This window comes from Ambystoma mexicanum, chromosome 12 (assembly GCF_040938575.1).
Source record: "Ambystoma mexicanum isolate Mex_15411 chromosome 12, UKY_AmexF1_1, whole genome shotgun sequence".
NCBI lineage: Eukaryota > Metazoa > Chordata > Amphibia > Caudata > Ambystomatidae > Ambystoma > Ambystoma mexicanum.
The window spans coordinates 642,132,628-642,158,626 of record NC_090936.1 but is presented as its reverse complement, the minus strand read 5'-3'; the positions used below and the strand labels follow the sequence as shown (position 1 = coordinate 642,158,626).

The 25,999-nt window shown below is 47.3% G+C and overlaps 1 protein-coding gene across 4 annotated transcripts in view; it reads right to left on the bottom strand.

Moving 5' to 3' along the window:
• KMT2E (lysine methyltransferase 2E (inactive)) overlaps window positions 1-25,999 on the bottom strand; it is a 3,564,841-nt gene that overhangs the window by 3,392,033 nt on the left and 146,809 nt on the right. For all 4 annotated transcript variants that reach the window (XM_069629119.1, XM_069629120.1, XM_069629118.1 and 1 more), the window contains exon 4: window positions 1,497-1,611. In XM_069629119.1, the coding sequence (XP_069485220.1) occupies window positions 1,497-1,611 (115 nt within the window). The remainder of the gene's footprint in view (window positions 1-1,496; window positions 1,612-25,999) is intronic.

The following is a 25,999-nucleotide window of genomic DNA, read 5'->3' as shown; positions in this document are numbered from 1 at the left end:
TGAGCCCTGAAACCCCTGCCAGAAATCCTAGGTCCAGAGGAACCAGACAAAGTAGTCCAAGACCAATCATACCAGAACCAGAAAACACCTTGCATCAACTGGTAAAATCGAGAACGGAGCAACAGAAATTGGGTTGTGACCAGAGATAAAATGGACTAGGAGTTTGCCACCCCAAGCGAAATCAGACACCCTATACCCAACCTATCAACCCTAGATGGAACGCAGGGGAATAGGGGAGAACAGAAAAAGGGGAAGTCCTAGCTCCCAAGGCAGTAACTCAGCTAGAGATTGACCAAGAGAAAAATATGATTTAACGGGCCAATGGGAGCTAACAGGGTCTGCACAACAGAGCAGGATGGGCTATAAAAAGCTAGCAGGTGCAGAGAAGGGTGAAATGTGATCGGCTGGAGTGGACCAAAACAACCCAGCAAAGATGGTTTGTTAGTATTGTAAGGAGAGCGTTGAAGGAGAGAGGGAGAGAAAGATAAAGAGAGATGAGACAGAGAGAAAGAAGGAGCAAGAGAGAAAGGAGAGAGATAAAGATAGAAAGGATTGATAGATATAGGAGGAGAGTGGAGGACAGAGGGGGAGAGCGAGAGCGAGGAGAGCATGGAGAGTGAGCAAAAGCAGGAAAATCTGTTTGGTCCCTTAGGAAGTCCGAGTTGTATGTCCGTTTTATGTTTTGATTCTTTTACGATGTGTCTGAATCTGCTCATGGAATATGAACTTCAGTAATAGTTTATATGCATGTACATATTTACACCATGGATTAAAACTCTGAAATTGTGGTGATGCACTATATTTGATCAATTTGTCCCAGGATGTGTATAGACTGGTTTGGTTTTCATTAATTGCTTAGCTAGATTGATATACAATTAAAATACATTATTTGTAGGAGGAAACGGCTTTGTTGATGTTTACCTAGAGCAGGAGTATGCCACCAGATATTTTAGACTACAACGCCTATGATTCCTCACCATTGACAATTGTGCCTAGGGTTGATGGGAGTTATAGTCCAAAACATCTAGAGTGCCAAGGTTGCAGACCCCTGCCTTAGAGTGTTAGATACGTCCACAGCCTTGAGTTTCCACCCCCTTAGGGTAAGGGAGAGATCCAGAAAGACTAGGCGTCACCAGGCAGTAGTTCGAGATTTGAGACACATTCAGAAGAATATGGAAACCTTAGCTAGGGAGGTGAGGCACCATGTGGAGGTAGGGGAAAGTTGCAGGGACCACCCCTTAATTTGGGAACCCCAATTGATTTGCTGTACACCCGTTTTCTATTTTAGGAAGAAAAACTGGAAAATGTGTCGTTTTCGTGAGAGTATTGGAACAAGGAATTACACTGGGTACAGTACACTCTACAATGCTTTAGAATATTGACATCACATACACAGTTAATGTCCATATTTACCAGTATATCCATATTGTCAATAATACTGAATAAAGTTGGGAAATAAAAGCACAAAGACAACTGCTGTAATCTTTAATACTTACCGCATAGGGTAACCCACGATAATTGTGTGTACGATTAGTAGTGCTGGCATAAAAATGAAGCGGATAAATGTTTGACTGCTCAGTGATCACAGGAGTAGCTTCTAAAGATTCAGGTCTGAAAAGCAAAAGAAAAATGTACTTGAAACATAATTTTAATGTTTAACTTTAGTCAGAGATCTTTCTTGGTTTAGTAATAATTTAATTAAATTACAGACAAGAGGTTAAAAACATTTAACCTGGAATAAACTATAAACAAGATTAATTTCCAATGGCCACTTATTAAAATGATAGTCTGACACAAAAACACAATAAAATTGTGCATGATTTTATGGTCTAAAAAAAAGGGATATTACCTCAAAACGTTGTGCAAAATCTTACATTAATGTTAATACATTCTACTTTACAAGCCCCCAAGAAAGGTTACCTGCGTTGCACCTCTTGGTGTCCAACAGTTGCCAGAATATTGGGCGAAACAGACAGCTTTTTCACTTGGGAATGTATAGGGAAGGCAACATTCTGGTGGCGAGAGGATCTGGATTTGTTGGATTTCTTTATTCCGCTTTTATTCACATTCACCAAAATTCAACTAATGACAGCAGGTGGAGAAACACGAACTGCATTGCTAAAACATGATGAGCAAATGTACCAGCATTTCACAACACTGTAGTATTGTGAATCCAACCTGGAATCGACTACAATAAACCCCAGTTTCAGAATAAATCGAGAAAGAGCGCTAATAGATTGGGACCCAGACCAGAACTATACCACAAATTATGAGGTTACTAAATTCGACAGTGAACAAAACTGCCAATTAGAAATGCCAACCTGATCATTTAAAAGGGATAATTCTACATGTTATAGTGTGATATCAAGAAAGAGTGGGGGGGTTTGGGGAGGTGGAATCAGGGAATTCCCCATTTCACCAAAGCCCCATCCATCTCTTTGTTCCTCTGTTAAATCAATATCTTTGATAGTGGGCCCATCCTTCCACATCTCTTAATCATGCAGCATGCAATGGAGGAGTGAGCAATAGCCAACGCATCGGAATCCGCCTTTTCACCAATATACAGCACAGCAATATATATGGGTTAAAGTACCCCCCTACCATAAATTAGAAGGATACTACAAGTCACAAAGGAGTTTGTTTATATAAGGTCAAATAACTCCAAAATGACTTGCATTATGATTTGTACTTTGAGTAGTGTTTTTCAATTCTTTACTACCTGGGGTACCCAGCGTTGCCAGTGTACGGTTCGAGTGGTGTCTCATGTGCCCTGGAGGATGTTGCTCTTGTCCTCATGTCAGCAAGTTGTGCATCAGTTTGCTCTGGCATCTCATTTGCCCTGGAGAAAGTTGCTCTTGTTCTCTGGTCGGCAAGTCGTGCTGCTGTTTGTTGTTGTGTTTCAGAAGCTCTTGATATTGATTTTCGCTTTTCATCAGATGGAGCTTTTCCAAGTGATGTTTGTTTTTTGGTGCGGAATGTTTCTGTCACTCAATGGCGTCAGCACATTTGAGAAAATGCACAAGAAAAATTGATTGTGCTCTCTTCTCGTGAATGAACTTAAGTAAACTGTAACCTTGCCATTTCCTATATTTGGAGTAACATGATAAAAACGTTTTTAAATGCTTTAATAAACACTTTCGAACTGTATACAGAAGTAATACATTTCAAAGGAATAACCAACACATAGAACGTTCTGCTTCAGACACTTTTCCAAATTTTGCCTCCTTCTAATACCTACTGTAATGAATTGGGCTGAGCATCAGTAAATGAGGATGTCTACGGAGTGCATTTTTTGCACCCAAACAGACTAAAATCTTACCACAGACAAATGAGGAATCCATGCAAAATTTGGTAGACGTGGGTTCAACAGTTTGTATTTATATAGCCGGACAAACCTATGCACACATACATACATTCTGCTTTATATATATATATATAAAGATAATACATGGTCACACAGCCATATCCTTTAGTACTCAACATCTTGCTTACTCAAGGTAAGATCTTCCAATTGTTGATACTGATGGAACACACAGTCTTTCACCCAATAATCCAAAAAGGACGCAAGGGAGCAAAGGTAGAGTCCGCTTTATATCCACATCGCTGTGCAGAAGTGGGCCGGTAAATTGGCATAGTATCCCGGCCCCGAAAATTTGTCTCAGAAACCTCAGGGGTCTTACAGGATTTTACAAAAATAGTCTAAAATAGACAAGTCTGTACTTAATAATAGAACACTGTGAAGGTGCAGAAGAACAAGTTACTTACCCCTGGTAATGTTATTTCGACTGGATGGTCCTCCCTAGTATTGCTCATCTTTAGCTTTGGCTGCCTCGAAAAAAAGAATTCAGGAGAGAGCGCTGTGCGTCGATGCGGTCGACTCCATGTCCCCCGAAGGCTTCCGTCTCGAGGTTGACATCATCACAGGTATATATAACACTGCAGTGCCCGTTAGCTGCAGTTCTGTTTTTTCACCTTCTACCCATAGGATTTCGGGCATTAGTGTGTCCAAAACAAGATCAGAAAATGAAGGAGCGCAAGGTGTAATACACAGAAATTCTACTGCAGGATAGGTTGGGAGGGGCAATGAGGAATAAGTGGATGGAACTTCCAGTCAAAAGAATGTTACCAGGGGTAAGTAACTTCTTAGATAAGATTCTCAAAGCAGTGTAAGGTTTAAAGGAGGCAGTAAGAATTTTCCAATCATGAATCTCTTTCTCAAGTTTTGTCATGGACAGAATGCAAAACTGCCTTTCCAAATCCTCCTTCTTGCCTGAAGTCTAACCCAGGCAGTACTGTTTAGTCAATGTATAAATTAGACCAGGTGGCGGCTGCACAAATGTCATTTATCAGCACCCCTCTTCGCAAGACAGAAGACGTAGCCATGCCCCTTATGAAATGAGCCCAGAGGCCTTTTGGGGGATCCTTTCCTGTAAGGCTACAGCATTCTGTAATGCCCTAGAACTATCCATTCGGATAATGTTTTTTTGTGACCGCCAAACCTAGTTTGTGTCCGGTGTACCCCACAAAAAGTTGATCATCTTGCCTTCATATGTGAAATGTAAAAACGAAGTGCCCTTCTTGGATCTAGCCTGTGCAGCCTTTCCTCCTACTTGCCAGGATGTGGAGGTGGATAGAATGTTGGCCACACAGTCTTTTGAGAGATGTGAAAATCCGAAACAATCTTCAGAAGAAATGTAGAACAACTTCGTCCTTATAAAAACTTGTAAACAGAGGTTTACTGGCTAGGGCCTGTAAATCGCTCAACCGGCGGTCTGATGTTAAAGCGACTAATAAGATGGTCTTAAAAGACAGCAGTCTCAACGGACATGAGTGGAGGGGCTCAAATGGAGCACACATAAGACATTTTAGTACAAGATTCAAATCCCAAACTGGAACATGAAACGATGTGGGGGGGGGACACATTAGTGAGCCCCTTTAGAAATTATATAATCAGCGGCATGTTGAAATATGAAACTTCTTCCGACGTGCGCCTAAGTATCGAAAGCGCCGTCAAATACCCTTAGATGATTCCAATCTGGAGCCCCAGATTGGCTAGCTGTAATAAGAAAGACAACACCAGAGGTGTATCACACTGAAAAGGTCCACATTCTTTTCCCTACACCAGCTGCAGAATTTGTTCCAGAACCACTGAAGTTTGCTTACTCGGGAACAACGACAAAGAGAAAAAATATTGTAAGTGGTTAAGAGGATTATAACATGTGTGTGTCAAACTATGAAATGTTTGCACAAAATGTTAATTGCGATTCAAATTGACACCCAAAACTAAAAAAGTGCTTGGACAAAGCCCAAGAAAGTGTGAAACAGTATCTGTTCAAAGACATGTTGGCACAAAGGTTTTTTTAAAGAATGACACATTATTTCTCAAAAAAAGTCACCACAAATAACAGAAGGGAACACACTAAGTGAAGTAACTTGTGTTTATATGAGGAATGTGAAACAAATTGAAGAAACACTAGGTGAAGTAACTTGTGTTTATAAAATGAGTTTGAAACAAATTGAATAAAGTGTAAACATTGTATGAAAAACGCCAACAGGTGTGTACCTCACAATCAATTATATAATTGGGGAAACTGAGGACAACTGAATTAAAAAGCGCAAAGGCTCACATAGGAAAAAACTTCCAATAGACCGACGGGTGAATATCAGTCCCTATTGAGCCATGCTGCCACTGGCCAAGTAAATTTGGAAAAGTCAGTTACTACGCAAACATAACAAACAGAAAGGAGGGGCATGGCTACGAGAGCCATGTGAGGAGTCGAGCTCTGGGAGAGCTCCTGCGATCCGGCAACTGATCCTGTGTAAAAGTGCACATATGCATGCATTTATGCCCTGAAAATCGGAGTGCCTGATTATGAATACAGTGTATACGTCTCCTGTGCTCCTGGTGCCTGGGCGAAGCGAGAGGACGGCACTGTGGGCATTGCTGAGTCCGCTCACCCCGGAGTGCGGATCCAAAATGGCAGACGGGAGGACCGAACAAAGGAGCCCGCTGGCAGAGTGAGGCAGAGCCGTAACGTTAAAACCAGTGCACCGGGGCTCCTGCGTTGCCCGCCGAGCACCGTCATGCAGCACCTGGGGGTGAAAACAATGGACGCACTCACGAGTGTCCCCGAATTGGACTGCGCCCGGGGCCGCCTGCAGCGGGGCACGGCAGCCTGCGAACGCCGAGGTTGGCGCTGGGTGGGAGAGACCCATCAGGGTTAGTGCGGTCCCAGCGCCGGTGTCGGATTACATCCAGGCGGCACCCTTGATGGTGGTGGAGCGTCCTGAAAAGGAGCGGACGCGTCTGGGGCACCTGGCGGGCTTGCCCGCGGCAGAGCAACTAGGCTGGGTGACACGGGTGCTGTGCAGGGCGGCGTGACCCACACAGCCTGAACGGTGCACGCCCCACCTGAACGCTGACTTGCGACATGCACCTGAGGCACCTGGTGTGGGCCGGGCACAGTGCGGGCCCCGGCGGCCTCTAACAGCATACGAAGGTGGCCCCTCCACACAGCGAACAAGGCCAACATCCGGACTGGTTTCATAACCTGGTGGAACCGTTATTCATAGAGCTGCCTCGCAGTTTGGCCACCAGGCTATGGCAGAGTAAGCTTGGTCACGTTGGACCGAATAAGGCAGTCTGGAAGGGACTGCCTCTGGAACAGTCTAGCAGTGGAGAGGAGAATGATCCTGCACAAGAGGAAACTGACTGATACCTATTACCTCAGGTAAACAGAATTTAATGGCCCTGGAATCAGCTTGACAAAACGGCACTAAGCAGGATTTACATATATACGAATATATACATGTTTGGGCCTCTCTGGTTACTGGGTAACAACTGGCTTGGGGGAGACATAAACTAGCTGAGGCTGGCCGCGGACACACTGTCACGCCGTACCGCATATACCTGGGCGAGAGTGGCACCCGAGACAGATGCAACCAGGCAAGCCGCGGACATGCATCAGTAGCAGCCACGAGCCCGCGGACCCCTGACAGTAACACTCACTGGCGCCCCGGCGTAGCACACAAGGTCAGAGGGGTGCAGGCATACTCAGGCCCAAATAAAGATCTTGAGCCCCCGGGCATACGCATGCCGGGGCGTGCGGAACGGCCCCGTGCGTGGCGATCAGGCTACGGGCACGTGTGCGAATTGATAGCCATTGAGAGACTGGCAGGGACGCGCCCCCACGGTGGTGGGTCGCGCATGAAGGCCATAGGAGCTGGGCGAATGGGATACCCCCAGGAGAGGAGGAGTGAGGAGCACCTTGTGGAGAGTGCCGCAGAACACTGCCCACGTGAGTGGGCTGCACCTGCGACTTGGCGGGCCCACGGTTGAAACACGCTGGGCCTGCTGGGACACCCAGAAGGGCCCCCAAGCACTTGGGGGAGCAGCCACAGACCTGGAGCAGTAAGAGGGGGGTACACAGACCTGATCAAAAGAATTGTCAGTGCACAATTACGTTGGAGGATACAATCCACCCCAGGTGCGACTCGGCTGTACGAAGGAACCCCCAAAACAGCCCAGCTGGGTCCCCCCGCCAACCGGGGACCGGGTATAGGGAAGCCAGAGACCACACACTGCGAAGCTCGTACGCATGAGCCAGAAACATCAGGATGGCCAACAAACTGCCTAAAACAAAGGGCAAACAACCCACAATCGATGAATATGCCAAAACATCGCCAGGAGCGGAGGGTGCTAGGAGCAAGGAGAGAACCCCCCCCCCCATTGTGGGTATAGCCGCCACGAGCAAAGACCAGGAGATCCTCGCAGCTTGGGAAACCAAATTGGGAATGGCCATGGTGGAACTGAAAGCGGCGCTGGAGCTCAAAATTGGGGCTGTACAGGAGGAGGTGAATCTCCTCCGGCAAGATGTCAGAGCTCTGGCAGAACGTACAGGCGACTTAGAGAAGGAAGTGGCCCTGAATACGGCTGCATGTGCATCCCATAAATCCGAGCTTCATGCCTTAGAACAACGCATGTGCAACCTGGAAAGCAGGGCAGAGGAAGCGGAGGGACGCGCCCGGAGGAACACTATACGTATCGTAGGATTGCCTGAGGGACCCAACCCCACCGAGTACATCAAATCAATGTTGCTGCAGGAGATAACTGGGGGAGTGCTAACCCAGGGGTTTGTGGTGGAATGGGCGCACAGGGCCCTGACGAGGAAGCCACAACCAGGGACCCCCCCCCCCTCAGGCCGGTGATTGCCAAGATCCCGAAATACCGAGAAAAAATCCTTGAGCACTTCCGGAAGGGAGGAACGATACAAAGGGCGTCGGCAAACATAACGGCATACCCGGATTACACTCTGCAGGTACAGTGCCGACGCATGAACTCTGGTGCAGCAAAGAGAAGATTGCGAGAATCAGGCTACAAATACATGTTGATCTACCCTGCAAGACTGAAAGTGTTCCACAAAAATAGAACACTTTTTTTTTTTTTTTTTTTTTTTTTTAAACATATCTTTATTATTTTAGTTAACAGTGTACAGTCAACTTGTACTAACTTTCCCCCCCAACACTGTTTTTTGATACCCCGGAGGATGCGACAGAATGGCTGGATATGCAGAGCTGTCCCCAAGAATCGGGCATCCAGAAGGAGGATGGCGCAGATAAGTAGCATGGAGACTGTGGCACCCAGGGTGTAGCAGTCTCAGACATTGGGACTGGAATATAAAACAGGATACAGCCTGTTGGAGTATAATGACTAGGGCTATATGCACATGATCCTTGAGCATGGGAATAGTGCACGGTGTAGGATCCTAACGGAACCAGCCCTCAAACCCCCACGAGTAGACTAGTTAGGTCACCAGTAAACCGGTGACACCCTGTCGGGTTCCTGACCTCGGCATTCCGGGGCAGGACCAAATGCGGGTGAGCCTGAGATCCAGGGATGGAGCTGGGCACCAGTTGGGGCGGGGCAGGGAGGGGGGAGGGAAGGGGTTGTGTGCAGTGTATTATAGTTGAGCAAGGGGAAGAGGGGGGTTAGTTGGGGAGTTTAAGTTGGGAGACGGGGGGTACGAGCCCAATTTCATGTCAAACTAGACTGGAGAGGTAACCCGGGAGGGCGGGGGAGAAGGGACAAACCACGCATAGCAATGCGTAGCCTCAGAATTGTAACCTGGAACGTGAGAGGCCTCAATAGTTACCTGAAGAGGAATAAAGTAATGATGTACCTGAGAAGGCTGAAAGTTGACATGGCTTTACTACAGGAAACCCACCTAACTAAGGATAAACTGGAGGTGGTCAAGAGAAAGTGGAGAGGGACCACTATAGGAGCCACACAGTCGGTTTACGCTAGGGGGGTGGTCACGTGGGTGGCACCCCATGTACCATTTCAGCTGCTTCAGTCCACGGTAGATCGAGATGGTAGAATGTTAGTGGTGCGGGGGATGCTAGAAACAGGGAAGTGAGCAATATAAACTCATATGCCCCTAACCAAGTTGCGGCGGCCTATTTTAGGGCCCTGTATAATAAAATTAGCCCCCTACTGGGCGGTGCTATCATCTGGGGAGCGGATTTTAATTGTACATTACGCCCCAAATTGGATAGGTCAGACAAACTAGATAGACCAACCCTGGCATTACAGGCCTTGCTGAGGGACTTTGGGCTAGAAGATATTTGGAGACAGTTGCACCCGGTCGACAGGCAGTACTTACATTACGCGGCCCCCACAACCTGCACACAGGACTGGATTACATGTTTGTGGCCTCGGAGATAGCAGGAGAAATGATAGGTTCGGAAAACAAGGCTAGGGTGCTTTCGGACCACTCCCCCACCCCCCTGGTCCTGGAGTGGAGGCATCAGCCGCCTAGAGCGAGAATCCTGACATGGAAGCTTAGAGCCGAAGCCCTGCAGGACCTGTGATTCCGTGAGGACTTAAGGGAGGCAATTATTGAGTACTTTGACATTAATACAGGGAGTGTGCAGTCAGAAGGAACCTTATGGGAGGCGTCCAAAGTGGTAGTACGGGAAATACGGGGGCGGCCATATCCAAATCCAGGGGGCTGCAAGGGGGCATAGAGCGAGAGCTAAAAGGAGACAGAGAAGGAGCTGGAATAAATAATGCAGAGGGGGAGCACCTCACAGGAGGATTTCGAACGGGTAAATCTATTACAACAAACCAGCAGGGAGCACTGGGACAGACTATGTAAACTAAACTATAAAAAATATATTGAAAGACAACATGCGGGGGGAGATAAACCGGGAAGGCTGCTAGCATGGTTATACAAAAATGAAACGCCACGCCCAGTTGTCCAGGAGTTAAAGGGGGAAGAAGGCCAGACTGGGACACCCAAGAGGGTGTCAATGAGGGGTTCTTCAGATTCTATAAATGCCTGTATGAGGATACGGGGGAGGAGATGGGTCAGGAGATTCAGGAGACACTGGAAGACATAGGATTGCCCAAGTTAAATGATCAGGAGCGGGAAGACCTGGACGCCCCAATCACATTAGACAAACTAGGTACAGTGGTCCAGCACCTACCCATGTGCAAGGCTCCGGGGTAAAACGGGCTCCCAAGCTAATTTTACAAGACATACAAGCAGGAGGTAACTCCCCCCGCTGCTTGCCACGTTAAAAAAGGCGCTGGAACGAGGGAGGCTGCCTGAGTCCCTGAGGGAGGCGGTGGTCATTCTGCTCCTAAAACCGGGCAAGCCAAGCACGGATTGTGGATCATACAGACCCCTATCAATGCTCAACCAAGACAGCAAAATCCTAACAGCTATGCTGGCAAATAGGCTCAAATGAGTTATTGGCAAACTGATACACCCCGATCAAACAGGCTACGTCCCTGGCAGGAATATAACCGACAATCATAAGAGACTCCACCACATCATAGAACAGACAGAGGAGGACCCTGGCAAAATGGTAATAGTCTCGTTGGATGCTATTAAGTTCTTCAACTCTGTGAGGTGGCCGTGGTTGCTAGCGGCTCTGAAAGAATATGGGATGGGGCCGGGATACCTGAGGTGGGTCAAAATGATATATAGCTCCCCAATCGCCAGGGTTAAAACTGGCGCAATAATCTCGGACAAATGGCAACTTAGTAGGGGCACTAGACAGGGGTGCCCCTGGTCGCCCATGCTGTACATTCTCACTCTGGAACCACTAGCAATCTGCCTCAGACAACAGTATGGGGAGACAGGGATCCCCACGAAGGGAGGATCGCATCTCATATCACTGTACGCTGATGACATTCTGCAATACCTGCGCTTCCCAGAAGAAAACCTACAATATTTCCTGGAGGTGATGGAACGCTATGCCACCCTCTCGGGCATAGCGGTAAACCCCAAGAAATCAAGCGTGTTCCCTTTGGGGAGATACAGAAGGGACCTGCATAAGAACCTACTGGTCTTGCGGATACCCTGGCAGACCAGGACATTCCGATACTTGGGAATCGACATATACCACACGGCCGAGGATGAACACAAGCACAACACAGAGAGGGCAGTGGAAGGCATTACAAATAGTATGGGGTTTTGGTCCAGGCTACCCCTGGCCATGATGGGAGGGCGGCCTGGATTAAGATGGTGGTCCTGCCGAGACTGCTGCATTTTTTTCCGAACATCCCGTACATGCTCCCCAAACGTTTTTTTGCAAAACTCCACAGCCTATGCCGGGCTTTATATGGCATAACTCCAGAATAGGGTGGCCCTTTGGAAGTTACAAAACCCGTGTGACAGGGGGGAGTATTATCCTACCGAATTTCGAGTTATACTACCTGGCGGGACAGCTCCAGTATGTGGCCAGGTGGTTGTCCGAAGTAGAGACAGCTGAAGCCAGGCTATTGTACAAGGACACCACCCCCTTTTTTCTAAGAGAGGTGGTATGGCTGCCTAAATCAAAGTTGCAAAGAAGGGCGAGACTGTTGGTACTGGGCTGGGAAATGTGGAACAAAACATTGCATGTAGTGGGAAACCCGACCCCATGCTCCCTGCAGGTGCTGCTAGTGGCACTATGTGGGGAGGACCTGCAATTGATAAAAGGGATCCGTAGATACTGGGAACCGATGGGCCTTGCGACCCTCGGAGATGTATGGCAAGAGGGGGAGGCACTTGACTTCCAGAGACTAATGGAGGATACCGGGGTCCACAAAGGCCAACATATTACTTATACAAGAATTATTAAACAGGTGTGGGAGAGGTGGCCTGAGGTAGTGCTAGCTGAGCAACCCGATACGGTCATCGGGACGATGTATGATATCTCGGAAGGGGGGCCCGAAATATCCCGCATATACGAACTATTGATGACTAGGGTGGGTAAGGAGTTGCTCCAACTGAGCCGAGACTGGGAGGAGGAGGTGGGAGAACCTATGCTGGATGGACAATGGGATAGAGCTCAAAAGGTATCACAAGACGGTATCCCGTAACGCGAGGCTACAGCAGATCCAGTTATATGTTACCCATAGGGCATATATGACCCCTAGTAAAATTGACAGGTTTGGAAGCTCAGTGATACAGAAATAGCCACGGTGCGGGGAGGTGGAAGCTGGGATGATACACATGTTTTTGGCTTGTCCGGAGGTGGGTAGATTCTGGACAGAGGCTAGGCTACGCCTGGCCGAAAAAGAGATTACACTGGAGGTGGAGTCAGCTTGGGCATGCATGCTGGGGAGTTTTGTCAGACCACACAACCTGAAGCACATTAGTAAGATGAAAGACCCGGCCTACATCCTGGCCAAACGGAGAATCGCAATGGGCTGGAAGGCAGCCCAACGACCTAGAATAGAGATGTGGTGGGCTGACCTCCTGAAGTGGGCAGATGCAGAAACGGCAGCTTGGTATGAAGCAATCAGTAGAGGAGGGGACGAGGAAGCGGGACCCCTGATAGCGTGGAGGCAACTGGTGGGACCCTTCCAGGCCGATCTCAGTGAAGATGATATGAGGGGGACTAATGAGGAAGATAAGCTTGGAGATACGCAAGCTAGTGGCATTGAAGCAGGGGCTCGAGTTAAAGGGGCAGGAGGGGGAGGACTGGGACGCACAACAAGTGAACACAACAATGTAAGGTCTATATGTGAATGTCCTCAATGTTTGGAGTGTTGTTAATAAAATAATAAAATTGTTTAAAAAAAAAACAAACAGAAAGGAATCCAAATAGACTAAATAGAGCGCACAGACTGATACTATTCACCAAAAGCAAGAAACATGACTTGCATTATGTCTCAAATCTTGGGGGCTCAACACTTCCCTGGTGGTTAGTGGCTCTGCTTGACCCCAGCATGAGGGAGACTACCTCCAATTCTCTCTAGGCTAGTGTGTGGGTCCCAAACCCTTCTCTGGTGGGCACTTGTATCACTATTCCCACTGGGATGAGGGCCAAGCTCGACTCTCAACTCCACCCAGCAGGGTCTCTCTTGTTTCCTGTTTTCCAAACGGGACGTGTCACGGCTCTTTCAGGGTTTGGGTTCTTTTGGTCAGCCTCTCCAGTCCCCTTCTGCTTCAACCAGCTTCCTCGAGCCCCACTTCTCCGGCATTGGCAACGTCTCGCTCCCCACTCAGGAACAGCACCTGTTTGGACGCGGTGGTCCCCCTCATAACAGGTGGGGGACTGCCACATCCAGGTAGGAGTTGGTCTCCTGCTAGCTTCTTTGCTGCTTTGGCACTGTCTTGCTTCCTTTGCCCAGTTTGAACCTCTCGGGTAGCTGACATGGACTCCTGACTTCCACGGTAGAAGATGTGGAGGCCTTCTTCAGGTTCCTTATTATACGGCTTGTCCCGCTCTTGCGTAACGTCAGTCCATGTTGTTACTGCCTCCATGGTAATCATCATGCCTCTCTTGAGCCACCCCGTCTCAGTTCTTTGAGTTTTGTTCATTTTTTAAGCACTGCAGTAATACCGGAGTTTACTGTTAGTAGGTGTTAACTGCTCACGTTTACAGATGAACATGCAAGTGTTGGGTATGGCACTGGGGTCTACATAGTAGGGAGGTGTGTAAGGTGTTGGGTTAGGGGTGTTGTACTGCATTCTCCCTAGATGGTCATCCTTGTCCCTAAAGGCGGATTCTCTCCCCACGAGATCCTCCTGCTGAGTACCACCCCCAGGGGGAATATCAGGGACCACCTCCCTGGCCTCATGGGAAGGGGCTCGCCCTCTGGGAGAAGTGACGACATCTAAGGTTTCTTCACAACAGCCTCTGCACTTAAGAGTGAATGGCTTTGTTGCACCTAGAGATCTGTAGCATTTTGCTTTCCTACTCATGTGATAAGCACAACCCTTTTAGTAGACCTTTCCACATAACGTAATGGTAGCTGATTCAGCAGCTCCCAACCACGTGCCTGCCCCTACCAGTTCCCAGGAGGGGCTACACAACCTACATTCATGACACATGCAACCAGTAACTGGGCGGTGTTCAGGCATAAATGGGTACTCCCAAGCCCTGGACCAAGCCTGTCATAATACACGCACTGCCTTATGGGCTTATGTGTTGGCCAACAGCATTCATTCGGAGACACCACCAAAAGCACAGCAGTGGCTCAACGTGCCATCCAAAAAACATGGCTGTGGATTAGCTCGTTCCATGGACCATGTTTATCCAGGAATCTGTAAAATAGACCGTCAGCCCTGACAAATACATACAATCAATCTAGAATTGCTTTTAATAAAATAAAATACTACTACTAATAATAAAAATAATAATAATAATAAAATAAAAACATGCATCTTGTAGTGTGTTGCAAAAGACAGTTTAGGCAGTTTAATAAAATCATCTAAAAGCCATTTTGTATTTTAAAATAAATAACATGCAGATTCAACAGTACACTTCCTCCAGAACACTTCGGTCCCGCAATGCAGCACTAGTCCCCAGCTTTTACAAGAAATGGCAAGGAGGATCCTCTTTCTGTTCATTTATTTTTGGCATTTATAGCAGCGCGCCAAACCCTCAAGCATTAGGGCGCCAGTTACAGTAAATGCAGATAAGAATTCTTTCTTAATAGTTGTAGGTACAGTTAGATTGGTGCAACAAATCAGGTAGGTGCATAGACTGGCAAAGCCACATGTCATGCGGGGGGCTACATCAGATATACAGTTATAGGTACAGTGAGATTGGTGCAACAAATCAGGTAGGTGGATAGACTGGCAAAGCCGCGCCTCATGGTGTGGGGGGCTACATCAAATATACAGTTATAAGTACAGTCAGATTTTATTTTAATTTGCCTTTATTGCAGCGCCCAGACCGTCAGGTGTTAATTATGGGTCTCCTGGTTCACGGTAGGAATCAAGCACAGAGTGCAAGGCTGATCAAGGTCAGATCAGGAAATAAAGTTATGGCAGCATGGGGCTGCAGGTTAAGTTCAGCAGGTTACAGACATCATGAGTGGTGTGTGTGAGCAGAAGTGTTATGGGGTCTCGGAGGTTACATGGGTCCAGGATGTGTGGGTGCAGCATCTGTACCAAGTAGGTCAGTGTTAGGCAGAAACCTGTGCAGTTCCCTTAGGGACCACTGCAAAAGATTTAAGACTACAGGTGTTGGCAGTAAACCCATTTGGTAGCAGTCTGTACCACCCAGATTTACCTGGTAGCTGTGGCTGAGCAGTCAGACTTCCCTCAAGAAGAGTTAGCAGTATGCAAAGTATACTCAATAGGCACTCAGATACAATAATACAAGCAAACACTGACCAGAGCTTTGGTATCAAAGTATATAATTATTTATTTAAAAACACACAGTTGAAACACTCCAGCACTCTTTTTGTAAAATATTCTAAACACAGTTACTATTATGATATATACACCCCTTTTTCCCTATTAGGAAATCACAATAAAACACCACTTATTTTCATACAGAGGTGAGCGCTTAACTAGATTGCACTCTAATAAGTTTGTGAAAAAGGGAGGGAAAGACAGAATATGAAGAGGTACACCACTCTACGATTCCAGAACACTGTTAGCAAGGCAGAGAGCAAAAAGTCACTGGTGAGCCAAAGTCCAAAGGCTGGGCCCATTCTTAGAGAGAGCAGAGCACAAATGCGCCCAAGATCACACAGTTACACTAGGCTTAGAAAGTCTTGCAGAGGGCTCAGAAAAGCGTTGAGAGGCTTAGAAAAGTTTATCCAAGGTGTCCCAGGCTAACCCAGGTTCGAAAGCCGGGGGCTAAATCTACCCCGTACAGTCGGTAGCAAAGGAAGCCAGGCGGGACACGGTACCCTAAGTGGGAAGGATCCTCCAGCGGTGGCAGTTGTTCCTGGTAGTGGGTGCAAGTTGCGTCGTTGTCCAGGGGAAGAGAAGATCTCGACTTGGAGGAAAGATGAAGGTCGTTGCACTACCAGGGAAGAAACCAGCCGTGGAGTTTTCCGGTTAAAGGTGGTACCTTTGTTTCGCGGTCGTGGTAAAACGTGGTATCCGGTTGCCGGGGTGCTTGGCACGGGCAAGGCGGCCACGAGATACGTCGGGAAAGCGAAAAGACGGTGAAACTGGTTATCCCCACCAGTTAAAGGAAGAAGACTCTCCGGCAGGAGATCTCCTCTGTCGTTGGGAAAAAGTGGTGAGACGGTCCAGCAGGGCTCCACCGGTAGTGGTGTCGTGGCAGGCCGGCTCAGCTTCTCCCTCGTCGGATTCTTAGGTCCTGTGGCGACTTCTGAAGTTCCAGTCCCCAAAGCCCTGCTTTTATGCAGCAAACCCCCATTCACTCAGCCTAGCTGTCACTCAAACATGCTAAGTGGTGAGCCGGCCGGCTCACCGCTTGGGCCAATCAGGACGGAGTGCGACTTGAGTTGCCTAGGCAACTCAGTCCAGGGTGCCTAAATTCCCCTCCACCCCTCCTAAGTACCCCAGACACAGTGGCACCACTTTGGAGGGCTTCTGTGGAGAAGCCCGCCAAAAAGTGGAACAAAGGGCTCGACTTGGGTTGGAGTCACAGAAGAGAACACAAACGCCATTTTAGAATCAAGTTTTGGCAAAAAATACCAACCGGAGAATTAATATTAATTAAATAAATCGGCGGTATGTTCGAGGCTACCGTAAATAATTAAATAAAGGTAGTAGCCTAAAACAATGGGAAATCCCATTGGAAAATAATCGCGGTTGAATATAAAAAGTAGTATCCACTGCCACCAGCCAAAACTTGATCAGGGGGGACGGAGACGTGCCCCCTCGACTAACAGACCCCGGGGCAATTGAATTGCCCCAGCCAGTACGTCCACAATATGATGGTTTGTACTGGTTCTGTTCAGAATTTAATGGTGACTTTACATGCCCTGGGAGACAGTAGTCAGTCCCAGGGTATAGAGTCTATACTGGGGGGTCACTATGGTACCCCTGTGTCACTGCACTGAGGGTGCCTGGTAACACACATCACAAAAACACATGAAGCCCTATGGGGTAAAAGACCCCATAGCCCATTAAACACTTCTAGATCCAAAGAAACACACTCAAATCATGTCCAAGAGTGAGGGTAAAAGAGTCTCACTCTTGGCAGGAGAAAAAAATAAACCCCAAAAATCCAGCAAAGCTGCTGGGGGACTCACTAGGTTAGGAAATTCAGCCTAAACAGAGAATTCTCCCTAACAGTCAGGAGAGACATCCACAGCAGGGTAAGCCTGAGCATGCATTACGAGAGGCATGGAGGGCTTACTTGAGCTTGTAAAAGGGTTTGGAGGCAGAGTGATGAGCTCTGAAGAGCTGAGGTTTCTGTGTCATTGCTGCATCGCAGGCCTTAGCAGTGGGCCTTGACAAGTTGCTGGCTGCAACTCGCGGCTTGACGTTTTTTCTGGTAAAGAAGCATAAGGCAGCCAATCGGAGCAGAAGAGATCAGGGGCAGGCTGGGTGCCTACGGGTTGTATCACAGCGGCAGCCATCTTAGAAGGGTCCTGGGGAACTAATGGAACTATGGAGATGCAGCTGGAATCGCATCTCGGTAGCCCTTGTGCGCCGGTCACTGTGTGGTAGATGGGACCGGCAGAGACATCCAAGACAGACCTTAGCAGTGGGCCTTGACTAGTGGTCATGATACTGTGGAACACCTTACCCAAACCTCTCTGCCTGGAAGTGAAGCACCTGACTTTCAGGAAACCGCTCAAGACTTGGTTTTTCAACTGACCATTTTGAAAGAAATGAAGAATAGCAACAGACTTAAAAGTGCGTGCCAGAAACTTAGGCTAATTTGCAAGAAACCTTCAAAGTTGTTGGCACTTGTGGGAAACCAATTTGATTTATGGATCCTCTGCGGTGTGACACAGCACCTTAATCTCAGTGAAATCTACAACCAAGAGCCAGGAAGCTGCAACACCTCACCTTCCCTGCCTCTCCACCGCTCATCCATCAACTAACTCATCACAACTAAAATCTTGCATCCTGAAGGTGCATCCTTCCACCTTCCCACACTCCTTCAGACTATCCAAAGTAACACATGCAGGCCTTATCCATCTTCTATCAACAACTATGCTGTCAATTTTTGGTCTCCCCAATCCAAGGGGATGCCCATATGGACTAAACTGGCTGATTGGTATCCACCACACACAGATTTTCATATTGGCGTAGGCAATGGGTACTTCCGACCGGTAACCTTTAACATCGAAGGTGTCCTAGCTGGGCAGAATAGCATTTTTTGGAAGAGACATCTTAACCTGAACATTTTCTTTACTGAGTCAAAGGACTGCCTTTGCCTCCGGAACACTCTGTTGAAGTTGGTAACAAGGACGTCTTTGCACATTGGGCTGCTTCCAAAGGGCCTGTACACCTGGTAAGCTCAAGCAGAGTGTCACAGACCGAGTACTTGAAGAGTTGCCCCATCACCACTCTGAGAATCGGGACAAGTCGGACTCTTTGAAACATAGGGGCTCTTTCGGCAACCAGGATTCCAAAAATTGTTAAATTGATTCCTCCTCAGATTGCTCAGGAAGACAGCAAATCTGTACGTTTTATCACTGACCCCAGGAATTTCGGTGGGGGAAGAGATTTAGCTGTCCATCTACTTTTGCTTATAACTTTTTACCCTCCCCCTGCTCCCATCTGCCATCATGCTGCACCAGATGGATTGCCAGGATACCGTCTCCAGGAGCTCACCCACAGGCCAACAATATGCTCTCTTTTGGGGTTTCGCACATTGGAAAGGTTTATGGGGGCAGTCCCCACTAGCAATTTATCAAAGGATAATAGTCACTTCATCCAGGAGGGCGGTTAGAAATAATCTCTCAGCCCTCACTTTACTGTGGACCGAAGCTCAATCACCAGGTCATCGAAATGCATTGTCAGAGGGCTCAAATACTCAAACACGGCCCTTGCAGGACAGTACGCCCCTCAACATCCTTAGCACAACGGTCCAAAATGTCCATACACAGTTTCAGCTCAGCAAATTGCACAGCTCCATCTCATCCTCCACCAAAGTACCTTCTCAGCTCGTCATCTTCGGTTTTAGCCACAGGGCACTCAACATCTGGCGGTTCCCGCTGGGACAGAGGGGGACCTCACTAACTCACATTGACAGGGGCTTCTCTGCACCAAAGGCCACGGTCCTTACCTCTGGACCACCCACCAGTCCACAATGCTGAGTTCAGCCTGATACTCTGGCGCAGCTGCATTTGAGCACTCTCTCCCACAGCACACTGACACAGGAGTAGATGACTTAACTGGACCGGCGGTGACATTCAGTCTTCACACTAAGACAAAAACACCAGGCCAAGATGCCTCAACCAATATGCAGCGTTCTGGAGGGTCTCGCTTCCCTCCCCTTCTCTAGGCTTCTTTTCTTACCTTCCTCTCTAGAGGTCTTTTACATGTTCACAGTCCTTGCCCCTCCCTCTTGGCACTGTCTCCACATTCTTCCGTTGTCCCTCTGTTTAACCTCTCATTCTTTTCCTAACCTGCTTTCTTCCCTCAAGCCCTCTATCTCCTTCAGGGTGATCCGTCTCCCAGGCCTCCTCCTTGGGTGCTTTTACTTTCTTACTCTCTTCTCCTCCCCTTCAGGGTTTCTTCCTACTAATCACCTTTCTCCAGATCATCTCCCATTCTCTGAACTTCTTTCTCTATTGGCATTTCCTTTTCCTCCTTCCTCTTGGTGCACTTCTTTCTGAAAGACGTCCTCCTTCATAGTTTACCTCCTTTCCTAGCTCAATCATCCTTACTTCTCCTCCGCTCCTCCTTGCCACTCCAAAAAACAGTACTCTGTTCCATTTCCCTCCCGTCTATGCCCTTCTTGCTGAACCACAATGCACCATTGCTCGCTTGCATGCACCTTAGAAGTCTGCGTTTCTTTTTATCTGGTCAACGTACCCCACCTATTTCCTCTAATAGCACAACTGCTGGCACCAGAGCCTCTGTGGAAGCACCCATTCTGCAGCCCACCTCATGATTTTGAAGTTTGACATTTATGTTAAATCCAAGACCATGCAGCGCACAGATTTGTGACCGAAGCCTTCACAGAGAGGGACCTCCACAACAAGTGGCTGTTGCTGTTGTTGTGGAAGTCATTGATCACCACTTCGAGAGTGGTGCTGACACACTGTGGAAAACCAAACTGTTCAAGACTTCTCAACGAAAGAACTAGAGAACTAGTGATTGGTGAACACTGTAGTAAAGTGGAGGGAGTTGCTAGCTTCGCAGAGCAGGAAACTACAAGTATCAGATGTTGCTTCTACCAAAGAAGCAGTCTGCCCTTGCCAATACCTTCATTGTGCAAGCTGAAATGATGGGTGTCTGCAGAGGCAGGCACCCATGCAAGAGACTTGGTGCGAAACACCAGTGTAACAAAGCATGGACAAGAGACTGGCAAAACCTCTCCACAACAGCCATCAGTGAGAATAAAGATGGCCACCATATGTGGAACTATGCCGCTTTGCAGACCGAGATTAGTGACGCCTGTGAAAATTAAAATTGAAATCCAACATGGCCAATTGGAATCCTCAAGTGCCCTGTATGCCCCAGTGTGGGTAATCTTACCATTAGCTGAAAAGGATGGGGAGTTTGGCCCTATAAAAAGAACCAAGAACCTCACAAAAGTTTGTCAGTTTGGTGTTGGTTTGGAAGAGGGCGATAGTGCATTATGGAGTGGTGAATGCAGAAAAAAAACATTATTGCATGTAGGAGTGGCAAGGGGAACAGTAGAGAGGTATGAGATGACAGGAGATGAAAGGAGGGAGGAGAGGGCTGGTTCAGCAAGTACAACAGGCACAGGAAGGAGGTAGGATGGATGAGGAAAACTGTATAAGAGAACAGAGGCAGAAAGAGGAAGGAGAAAAGGAAGAACCCAGAGCGGAGGAGGCAAGGAGAGTGGAAGTAGAGCCACGGAATTGAAATAATAAGGAAGATCTCCCTCAAAGGGAGAGCGTAGTGAAGAAACGAAAGGCACCAAAGGGAGAAAAAGACGATGGGGGAAAAAGTGGAGAAGACCAGAGAGCTGCACCATGAGCAAAGTTGTTGCTAGAAGGAGGAAAGCAAGCTTGTTAAAGAGGAAAAAAAAGGGGTCAAGAAGAACAAAACTACAAGAACAATAGGAGGTGAAAAGAGCCCCAGGAAGAGGAGAGAAAGATGGTACAAGGAGGGATAATGTGGAAAGGATCAAGCAACGGAATAAAGAGAAGAAGCCAATTGAAGGGCGTGAAAGTGGTGCAGAATGTGGTCTGTTGTGGTGCTTTGTGGAGCTCAGTATTTTTTTTTAAAACATTATTTATTGTGCTTGACATTACAATGGAAGAGTGAGCGGTAAGCAGTATTTACCAATTACAATAATAACATATACAGTTGGTATACAATATCAACAATCATAACATGGGGGCCACGCGACCCTGTCAACTCACATATAGAAACTGGCATTCTGTGCCATTGCTTAAGTTGTGACCGTAGCCCTGCCTTCCTGAGCTTCGCCCCGCGCATCACCCTTTAGTCCTTTTCTATTGCCTGGTCGAAGGACCATTTTAGAAAAATAGAGGATACTTATTAGAGGGGACGATGGGCGGGCGTATGGATGAAAGGGAACTATGGACTATGGTGAGTAACTTTGTCATACATCTATGTCTTGCCCCATTTCCTCCATACTTTTGGGAGATTCCCAAGCACTGACCAAAGAAAATGGGAGGATGGAAATTTCCCTTATTGGTACACGTTTTTAAGAACTGCCTGGCCAAACTGGGCCGAGAGAACTTGAAGCTCACTTATTCTTCTCGCAGATCTCACCACAATCAAGAAGACCACTTTCTAAGAAAGGTATTTGAGCTTGGTAGTGGCCATAGGTTCAAATGGCTTATGACACAAATCGATGAGGACCACAGTCAGATCCTATTTTGGATGAGGAGGCCTAACCAGAGGAAAGAGATGAAGAAGACCTGCAAAGTGTCTCTGGATCACTGGGTCTGCCAGTGAAAATGAGCAATTGCCTGCAGACAGATAAGCTGCAACGGCGGATAGGTATGCCCTGTATGATAGGACGTGTCTGCCAGAGGTTGCAAGGTCTAATATAAAATACAGTCAATAGAAGCTTTTGATATTGATATTTTATTTCTATCGTGCTTGTACACAAGTGTTTCAGAGCGACAAGGCAAGGGAGGGGAACAGGGGAGAACAAGACAACGATCTTACTAGGCTCAGTGACATTGAGAACGTGCAAGTGCATGGGAGAGGGGGAGAAGTGGAAAGTGCGACGCAGAGGAGAAACAGATCAATAATAAACAAATAAATAAATAATAAAGGCAACAAAATGTGGTAGTGCAGCCAACAATTTGCAAGTGCTAGGTTTAAGGCAGCAGACAGAGTAGGTCTGATAAGGGCAGGAAGAAAAAGGGGGGTGGCTGTATGGGTACAGATACAGACCCCAGTGCAAGGGGTGGCCCGGAGGCAGTGCAGGAGGGTGGCAGGGTGAGCAGGTACCTGGGCCCAGAGGACAGAGGGAGGCCAGGTGCACAGTGCCAAGAGAGAACAGATCAGCAGGGGAGAGGGGGAGCGAAGGCAGAAGAAAAGAGGAAGGTCTTGAGGCACTTCCAGAACCGGAGATGGTTCTCCTCAAGTTTTAGAGTGGCAGGGAGGCTGTTCCAGAGGGAGGCCCCAGACGTAGGCAGAGATCTACCCGCAGCTCGTTTCTTTGAAAAACGACTGACTCTGAGGGAGTTAGATGTAGAGGAGCGAAGAGCTCGAGAGTGGAGGTTATTTCCCTAGGGATAGCTAAAGGTATTTTGGACCCAGGCCCCAGAAAGCCTTGTGGACAATGCAGAGGGTTTTGAATTTAATCCTTGCATCCACTGGGAGCCAATGGAGAGATTTCAGAGCTGGAGAGATACAATCCCAGGGCTTGAGGCCAAGGGCAAGTCTTGCAGTCCTGTTCTGGATTAGTTGCAGAGCGCGGAGAGTAGAGGCAGGTAGATTTAGAAAGAGGCTGTTACAATAGTCACACCTAGAGAGAACCAGAGCTTGGGATACCATGAGCTTCTGGGGGAAGGAGAGGAAAGGCAGAGTACCTCTGAGGAGGTGCAGAAGGAAGTATGACTTTTTAGAGACCTCAGAGATGTGGACGGAGAAGGAAAGGGTGGCGTCAAAGATGACCCCAAGGTTCTTAGCCTCGCAGGTGGGGGTAGGAGGAGAGCCAAGTGAAGCCGGCCAGAGAGTGAGGGGAAAGGATGGTGGTGTGCCGATGAGGATGATCTCTGTCTTGCTGGCATTCAGACAAAGATCATTGGCTGCACACCAATCTTGAATGGCAGTTAGGCAACCAGAGATGAGAAAGGGAGAGGAGGTGGCCGAGGGTAGTGTTAGGATATCAATGTTACATAGATGGAAACAAGTTGCCCAGAGTTATTGCATATTATAATGTTAGTATGATGCTGTTTGTCCGTGCGCTTGGAATGTGGATCCCGAACCTCAAGGGTTCCGGGTTCCGAGCGCGGAGGAGAGAGGGAAAAGACAAGGCTGTGGACGTTGGTTGAGTCCCTCCCGGGGGTCGTCACCGGACTGAAATAAAAGACTTCTTATTGACAAACTACTGAATCCCTGGTGATCATTGAACTTTAACAACTGGCGACGAGGATAAAGGATTTTTCAGACGACCCCCGGCACGATCAGCTAGAAAGGCTACGCATCGTAAAAGAAGAGTGAGCGGCCACGCATCGACATAAACTCGGGAGAACTGTTTGGAATACAGGTACCGGCGATAATCTTATTTATCACAGAAAATGACAGTATGAAGGAGTGGTAGAAAAGAAGCCAGCACGCGAAGTGTTTACATTTAAAGCTGAAACACTTGCGTGCGCATTCCAATGCGGATCTGCTATACGCACCGATAGCGTTCCACAGCAGGACCCAACGACGTAACTGAGTCAGCTGAAAAGAGGACCCTACGGCGTGACGAACGCCGTGATCGACGTCTACACGCAACAAAAGAGAATGCACATACGGAGCGGCAGCCAAATGTAAACAACGAAGAACAATTCAGCACAGCGGAACGCTTATCGACGCATCGCGAGACGATTAACAGAGAGAGGAAACCAGCTGGACGCCGGGCGAATTTACGCTCCAACGAACTTTGCAAGTCTGGCAGAACGAGCGGACAGCCCCACATACTATAACCTAGCTGGTGAGTTACAAATTTCACAGTTATTTACAAGAGTAATAGAGGGAAAGTTGGCAAAAGAATAAACCAATCGTATCACAGCATAGTAACTACAGTCACTGGCATCATAAAATAATGGCAAATGTTCCAGCTCCAGTGTTTTTCTTACCTTCACCTGGAGAACCCAGAGTACGATGGATAGATTGGAAAGAAGGTTTCCACAAATATGCGTTAGCAGTGTTTGGGCCTAATTATTCTAATGAAAGGAAAGAAGCCTTGTTATTTCATTGTCTTGGGACAGCAGGTCAGGAAGTTCTAAGAAAATTACCAGAACCTATAGATATACCAGACACAGGCCCATATGAGAAGGCATTAGCCAAGCTGGACAAACATTATAAAATAGAGGAAAACATCATTCTAGAGAGGTACAAATTTGCTACCAGGGGGCAAAAGAATGGAGAGAGCATAGAAGATTTTATTACGGCTCTGAGGGGATTAGCGGTGAAATGTAGATTCAATCACTGTCAGGAAGAACATATACGCGATCAATTAATGATCAAATGCAACGACGACAACATTAGAAAAGAACTATGGAAGGAGAAAGATCCCACATTGGATAGAGCTATAGAGATTGCAAAGATGGTGGAACACACTGATAAATGTATAAAGTTACTCCAAGCAGACAATCATTCAAACATTGAGAAACCCAAGTTGGAGGAAAATGAGGGTGCAGTTCAGAAAGTATCAAAAGTTAATCCGAGGATGAGCTCAAGTTTTCCAAAGAGACAGTTCCAGTTTGGGAAAAAAGGCGAAGATCGACAAGAGAGTAGACCTCCAGTGGGGAAAAGTTGGAATCGTCAAGGGTTAGTCAAAGACAACAAGAATTTTTCCAGAGAGTCTAATTTCTCCAGAGGTTTTAGAGAGACAATGACAAACAGAGATTCCATGACAAGGTGTTTCCGGTGTGGGAGTTTCTCACATGTAGCATCGGACAAGGAGTGTTTTGCAGTGCACATTATATGCAACAATTGTGGCATACGTGGACACATTGCCAGATGTTGTAAAAACTTTAATTCCAATTCAGGTCAAGTTTTTGATGTTAGTGTAAATAATGAGGAAGATGATTATATTGAAAATGGTAGAGAAGTGGTGTTTATGGTGAACGCCATTGATGGGAAAGTGAAGAGAAAAAAGCCTTATGCCATAGTATTGGTTAATGGGATACAAATATCGATGCTTATGGATAGTGGGGCAGATTATACATTAATAGGAGTGCAGGTATGGAAAGAGATTTAATTGCTGTACATTACGAGAAAACAAAATTAAGGCGAATGCATATGGTGACAAACCAATAGAGATAATAGGATATTTTGACGCTAAACTGCAGTTTAAAGATAGGAAAGCCACCACTACTATTTATGTTGCCAACAAAGGGGGAGAGTTACTCTCGTGGAGCGATCAAGCTGAGCTAAAAATCAGACTTGAAGCAGGTCATCCTGAACAGGTCTTAACAGTGAGTGGTGAGAGA